Below are 7,205 nucleotides of genomic sequence, written 5' to 3'. Positions count from 1 at the left end.
ATCGGTGTCTGCTAAGGACACCGGTGTTTTCTCAATCCTGAATGAAGCACCTGCAGGAAGCTTCGCTGCTCGAATGCGGTGCCCGCTGGCCCAGCGGCTTTAAGCTGACGCCACGACAATGCCCGTTTTCTGCCTCTTTCATCTCCTCCCTCCTCAGGGCATGTGCTCCACCCACGCCTTCCGGCCAAGTTTTCAGCATGGCCCCAGGCCTCACACACCTTCGACCGCCTCCCGGCCGGGCTGGTACCCTCCCCACATACAGAACCCTGGGAAGTGGTGGGTCCCTGTCCCCTGCTGGCCTCTGTGCATGTTGGCCTCCCCACTGCAGCTCAGCCTGAACGCCAGACCACACGGTGACATCGAGGTCCATGATCTCTGGCGGTGGGGACCTCAGCAGCTCCCAGGCTGCCCACATGGGCACGTGGCCTCCATCCCCGTCAAGAGCCCTGGCCCACGTCCAGCCACGTCTCAGGCGATCATGGCCCCTCCGGTCTCCTAGGCCCTGCGCCTCTCACCAGCCTCAACCCTGGGCCGACCTCACAGCTTAGAGGCTCTGTTTGGGGAGCCGCTGTTGGTGTTTATCTGAGGTCATGCCCGCCGCCTGGGGCTGCAGAAGTCAGGGTGCCTACCTCACCTAAGTCTCTACTTGATGCTTCTGGTGTCTGTTTCTGAGATTTGGACCAAAGGCAACAGAGCCAGTGGATAAAGGGACCGTTTGACCTTTGCTGACACTTCGGGGACTTGGGAGAGGAAACGTTGCAATGGTGTTCAGAGCCAGGAAAATGGCTGCAAAGTCTCTCGGCCTGTCTGGCATGTGGCTGCTTCTCCTGATGGTGATGGAGCCCCCGGACCGTCACAGGCCTCCGGTGCAGCCTCTGACGCTTCGAGGTCGCCCTAGGCTCCCCTAACCTTTCCAAAACGAGACCAGGCTCCTGGGCCTGGAATGCGGCAACGGAAACGCTTTTGTCCAGCCCAGCTTATCTGATTTCCCAGCTTGTAGCTCTGTCGTATCAAAACAGGCTGCTTCCTGTGTTACACAAGGCGGGGAGGCAGTGAGCGTGGCGGCTGCCAGCTTTAGCAAAAGCCCGGTGTCGGTGGAGGTGACCCTCTGTCCCTGGCGTGGCCCTGGATTTGGGTTGTGAAGACTCCACACGAGGGACACAGGTGAGCCAGGCGAATGGAGGCCTTCCACTAGCTGGCCTGTCCCCTCCGAGTCGTTTGAGGTACGCTGTGCCCCTTTGCTTGCTCCTAAGCCCCCCAGCGGGAAGGCAGTCCTGGAGAAGGAAAGCGAAGGAAGATGGAGGCAAGGCTGGGACAGTCGTGGAGAAGACCCCCGACACGTGTGTCCATGAGGCCCGAGGGGTGGACGGCAGATCATTGCAAGTGAGATGCCCCGCGGGGCCCCTTGTTCTCCACTTGGTGGAGGGTGTGCACCCAGCCCAGCCTCTTGGCTCAGGGGTCAGAGAGGGCCCTGCGGGGGAAGGTAAGGCAGGAGCAGTTCACGCTCATTGTGGGAGTTTCTCACGCTCGTCAGGGACAGTGCACAACCAGCCCCCGGCCCGTCACCACCACCGCAAGGATCCAGCCCACGGCCGGCCTTGTTTTGTCTACACCCCACCCATTTCCTCATGGGGCTATTTTAAGCCAGTCCCAGACGTCATATTATTTTATCCATAAATTTTTCAGAAAGTATTTCTAAAAGTTAGATAAGAACTAAAAAAATCCTTATGAAACCACAATTCCATATTTACAATGAAAATAATTGACAGCGATTCCTTAAAATCATCAGATATCGTTGTTCAGATTTCCCTGGCGCGGCTTCTCCCTATTTAAAGCAGCTGTTTTTTGTCATGATCTGGTCTCCGGGCCAGCCTCTGGACTGGGCACACAAGACATAGGTGGCACAATCCTGCTATGTGGGGCTGGAGTACAGGCGCCCAAGGGCAGCCCCAAACCGCCAGGAACTTGTTCACCCTCCAAGTGAGTGCCCGGAGGGGTCTGTGCACCCAGGAGTTGAGGTGGGGAGTGGAGAGGGCGCGGAGGCCAGGGGGAGAGGTGGGCTGAGACCCACACGGGGGCGGTGCCCGCTCTGCTGGAATTCCGACTTGATTGAGCCACAGGCATGTGAAGTGTTCTGATGGGAGCTGGCCGCCCAGAAGCCCTCCTTCCCCAGGGTCTGCATGAGCACCAACACACCCCTCCCCCACAGCGCCGGCCCCTCGGCCCAACCTGCTAGAGCAAGCGTCTTGGGTCGGCAAGAAGGAAGCGCACAGCAAGGTCTGAAAGTGTGTGCCCGGCTGTGACCTCCACTCCGGGCGCCGAGTTCCCCCGCCAAGCCCAGCTCCGGCCGGGCACGCAGTCCTCGTTCAGGATGGACTAGCCTTTGCAGGGTGGGGTACTTCCTGCGGCTCTGGAGGTCAGAGTCTACCGTAGGTAAAGGTGTCCCAGGCGCATCCGTCCGGGCTCCTTCCCCGCCTGCACCCCCCCCACCCCCCGGGGTCTCTCTGACTCAGACCCTCCTGCTTCCCTCCTTCCCTTATCAGGACTGGCGATGGGGACCATCAACCATCTCAAAATCCTCCACTTCTTCTCGTCCGCAGAGTCCCCGCTGCCACGAGGGGACACATTCCCGATCCTGGGGGTCAATGTGAGGGTCCCTGGAGACGCGATCCCTCAACCACACGAACCCTGTACAGCTTTGCACCAGGTGAGCAGAGACACGTCCCCAAGGTGCCCGCGGGTTCAGGGCCCTCCCAGGCCTTTCTCCCGTCAGACGGCTTTGCTGGGATTCTGTGCCAGATGAGCGTCCAGATAGACCACTGCGTCACCAACCACAGATAAGATCTAGAGTAATGAACCCTACAAGTCCCTGTGAGAAGCGGCTTTTTAGACACAGACATGTGGGCGCTGGGGCTGCCTCGGCGTCTGTGGTCTGTCTCTCCAGAAACGGCGCTTTGCTGCAGTTCCTCAGGCCTGGGCCCGGGGAGCCGCCCAGGGTGGGGGGACTTCGGGGCTCAGGGTCACAGCGCGGCTGCCATCACTGCTCCCTGAGGGCGGGGAACACGAGTGAGAGAGTCTCCCCGTCAGCTGTGCACCGCGCTGCCCCTCCCCCTCCCCCGTTCCCCCGTTCCCCCCGCTTCTCGCATTCATTTGTTGATTTTTTTTAACATCTTTATTGGAGTCTAATTGCTTTACAATGGTGTGTTAGTTTCTGCTTTATAACAAAGTGAATCAGTTATACATATACATATGTTCCCATATCTCCTCCCTCTTGCGTCTCCCTCCCTCCCACCCTCCCTGTCCCACCCCTCTAGGTGGTCACAAAGCACCGAGCTGATCTCCCTGTGCTACGCGGCTGCTTCCCACTAGCTATCTATTTTACGTTTGGTAGTGTATGTATGTCCATGCCTCTCTCTCACTTTGTCACAGCTTACCCTTCCCCCTTCCCATATCCTCAAGTCCATTATCTAGTAGGTCTGTGTCTTTATTCCCGTCTTACCCCTAGGTTCTTCAAGACCTTTTTTTTTCCCTTAGATTCCATATATATTTTCTTAGATTCCATATTCTTAGATTCCATATTCTTTTTACGGCTGAGTAATATGCCATTGTATATATGTGCCACATCTTCTTTACCCATTCATCCGATGATGGACACTTAGGTTGCTTCCATGTCCTGGCTATTGTAAATAGAGCTGCAATGAACATTTTGGTACATGACTCTTTTTTTTTTTTTTTTGCAGAAAAGCTAGTTTTTATTTAGAAAAGTCTGAACTTGGTTCCACTGTGGGCCTGATGATAGTCGTGGGGCAGCTGTCACCAGTTCTTCAGAACTTCAGGAAGTCCTTACTGGCCAGGAACACTGCCACTGCTATAGCCATCAGTGCCATCAGCATCAGGAACTTCGGCCACATTGCCTCCTTTTCCTTGGCCAGGGGCTGCAAAGTTTTCTTTTGGAGCTGGTCTCTGAAATTCCAGTCCTTCTTCCCTGGACCCTCAGGCTCCACTTCGTTATGGGAGGGCTTTGGACTCTACCCAGGCAAAGCTTGATTCTGCAACTGCTGTACTTTGGTCACCAGGGCAAGTTTCTCCTCCTCTGACCTCTTTAGTTGATCTTGTAGGTGCTGGGTATCCGAGTTGCACAGGTCTCTGTCCCCCTGCAGGTGTTCACTCTTGGCCTGCAGCTCCTGGCACTCATTCTCCAGAAGCCGTAGGGCCTGGTTCATCTGTAAGTCTCTAATGTCTGCTCCCTGCAGTTTGGACTGAAGCACGTGGAGCTGGCTCTCCAGCTCCCTATTCTGGGTCCCCAGGGTCTTGCAGTCCTCCTTCAGAGCCTCGTACTGGCTCTTCCACTCTTCACACTTCTGCTCGGCCAGAGCCAGGGACCGCTGTTTGCTCTGCAGTTGCCGTTCTGCACTCATTTTCTCCTCCAGCACTTTTTGCAGTGTCTCCTTGGCCTTCTGCTCATAGCTGTTTTTCTGGTCTTCCATCTGGGTACAGGTGTACAGCTGGTTTTCCAAAGATCTCAGTTTGCCCTTCAATTTGTCTTCATTAAGCTGGCCCTGGGGAAGCCCGAAGCCTCCCGGCCTGCCTTCCTTACGGGGCTCCCATGACTCTTTTTGAATTATGGTTTTCTCAGGGTATATGCCCAGTAATGGGATTGCTGGGTCGTATGGTAGTTCTATTTGTAGTTTTTTAAGGAACCTCCATAATGTTCTCCATAGGGGCTGTATCAATTTACATCCCCACCAACAGTGCAAGAGGGTTCCCCTTTCTCCACATCCTCTCCAGCATTTATTGTTTCTAGATTTTTTGATGATGGCCATTCTGACCAGTGTGAGATGATATCTCATTGTAGTTTTGATTTGCATTTCTCTAATGATTAATGATGTTGAGCATTCTTTCATGAGTTTGTTGGCAATCTGTATATCTTCTTTGGAGAAATGTCTATTTAGGTCTTCTGCCCATTTTTGGATTGGGTTGTTTGTTTTTTTTTGTTATTGAGCTGCATGAGCTGCTTGTAAATCTTGGAGATTAATCCTTTGTCAGCTGCTTCATTTGCAAATATTTTCTCCCATTCTGAGGGTTGTCTTTTGGTCTTGCTTATGGTTTCCTTTGCTGTGCAAAAGCTTTTAAGTTTCATTAGGACCCATTTGTTTATTTTTATTTTTATTTCCATTTCTCTAGGACGTGAGTCAAAAAGGATCTTGCTGTGATTTATGTCATAGAGTGTTCTGCCTATGTTTTCCTCTAAGAGTTTGATGGTGTCTGGCCTTACATATAGGTCTTTAATCCATTTTCAGTTTATTTTTGCGTATGGTGTTAGGGAGTTTTCTAATTTCATACTTTTACATGTACCTGTCCAGTTTTCCCAGCACCACTTATTGAAAAGGCTGTCTTTTCTCCACTGTATATTCTTGCCTCCTTTATCAAAGATAAGGTGACCATATGTGCGTGGGTTTATCTCTGGGCTTTCTATCCTGTTCTATTGATCTATCTTTCTGTTTTTGTGCCAGTACCATACTGTCTTGATTACTGTAGCTTTGTAGTATAGTCTGAACTCTGGGAACCTGATTCCTCCAGCTCCATTTTTCGTTCTCAAGATTGCTTTGGCTATTCGGGGTCTTTTGTGTTTCCATACAAATTGTGAGGTTTTTTGTTCTAGTTCTGTGAAAAATGCCAGTGGTAGTTTGACAGGGATTGCATTGAATCTGTAGATTGCTTTGGGTAGTAGAGTCATTTTCACAATGTTGATTCTTCCAATCCAAGAACATGGTATATCTCTCCATCTAGTTGTATCATCTTTAATTTCTTTCATCAGTGTCTTATAATTTTCTGCATACAGGTCTTTTGTCTCATTAGGTAGGTTTATTCCTAGATATTTTATTCTTTTTCTTGCAGTGGTAAATGCGAGTGTTTTCTTAATTTCACTTTCAGATGTTTCATCATAAGTGTATAGGAATGTCAGAGATTTCTGTGCATTAATTTTGTATCCTGCTACTTTACCAAATTCATTGATTAGCTCTAGTAGTTTTCTGGTAGCATCTTTAGGATTCTCTATGTAGAGTATCATGTCATCTGCAAACAGTGACAGCTTTACTTCTTTTCCAATTTGGATTTCTTTTATTTCTTTTTCTTCTCTGATTGCTGTGGCTAAAACCTCCAAAACTCTGTTGAATAATAGTGGTGAGAGTGGGCAACCTTGTCTTGTTCCTGATCTTAGTGGAAGTGGTTTCAGTTTTTCACCATTGAGGATGATGTTAGCTGTGGGTTTGTCATATATGGCCTTTATTATGTTGAGGAAAGTTCCCTCTGTGCCTACTTTCTGCAGGGTTTTTATCATAAATGGGTGTTGAATTTTGTCGAAAGCTTTTTCTGTATCTATTGAGAAGATCATATGGTTTTTCTCCTTCAATTTGTTAATATGGTGTAACACGTTGATTGATTTGCGTATATTGAGGAATCCTTTCATTCCTGGAATAAACCCCACTTGATCATGGTGTATGATCCTTTTAATGTGCTGTTGGATTCTGTTTGCTCGTATTTTGTTGAGGATTTTTGCATCTATGTTCATCAGTGATATTGGCCTGTAGTTTTCTTTCTTTGTGCCATCTTTATCTGGTTTTGGTATCAGGGTGATGGTGGCCTCGTAGAATGAGTTTGGGAGTGTTCCTCCCTCTGCTATATTTTGGAAGAGTTTGAGAAGGATAGGTGTTAGCTCTTCTCTAAGTGTTTGACAGAATTCGCCTGTGAAGCCATCTGGTCCTGGGCTTTTGTTTTTTTGTTTTTTGTTTCTTTTTTAATTAATTAATTAATTAATTTATTTATTTATTTATTTATTTATTTATGCTGTGTTGGGTCTTCGTTTCTGTATGAGGGCTCTCTCTAGTTGCGGCGAGTGGGGGCCACTCTTCATCGAGGTGCATGGGTCTCTCACTGTCACGGCCTCTCTTGTTGTGGAGCACAGGCTCCAGACGTGCAGGCCCAGTAGTTGTGGCTCACGGGCTCAGTTGCTCCACAGCATGTGGGATCTTCCCGGACCAGGGCTCGAACCCGTGTCCCCTGCATTGGCAGGCAGATTCTCAACCACTGCGCCACCAGGGAAGCCTGGGCTTTTGTTTGTTAGAAGATTTTTAATCACAGTTTCAACTTCAGTGCTTCTGATTGGTCTGTTCATATTTTCTATTTCTTCCTGATTCAGTCTCGTC

General features: G+C 49.9%; 1 protein-coding gene across 1 annotated transcript; it reads right to left on the bottom strand.

Moving 5' to 3' along the window:
* Positions 1 to 4,028: 4,028 nt before the first annotated feature.
* On the bottom strand, positions 4,029 to 4,487 carry LOC307065220 (TRAF3-interacting JNK-activating modulator-like; the record flags this gene model as incomplete). The annotated part of the gene is made up of 1 exon (XM_079722046.1): positions 4,029 to 4,487. One exon carries the CDS (start codon positions 4,485 to 4,487, stop codon positions 4,029 to 4,031), a length of 459 nt encoding a protein of 152 aa, XP_079578172.1.
* Between the last annotated feature and the right edge of the window lie 2,718 nt (positions 4,488 to 7,205).

This window comes from Hyperoodon ampullatus (genome assembly GCF_949752795.1).
Source record: "Hyperoodon ampullatus genome assembly, chromosome: 16".
NCBI classification, from domain to species: domain Eukaryota; kingdom Metazoa; phylum Chordata; class Mammalia; order Artiodactyla; family Ziphiidae; genus Hyperoodon; species Hyperoodon ampullatus.
The sequence above is the reverse complement of the archived record's forward strand: the minus strand, read 5'-3'. Positions and strand labels throughout refer to the sequence as shown.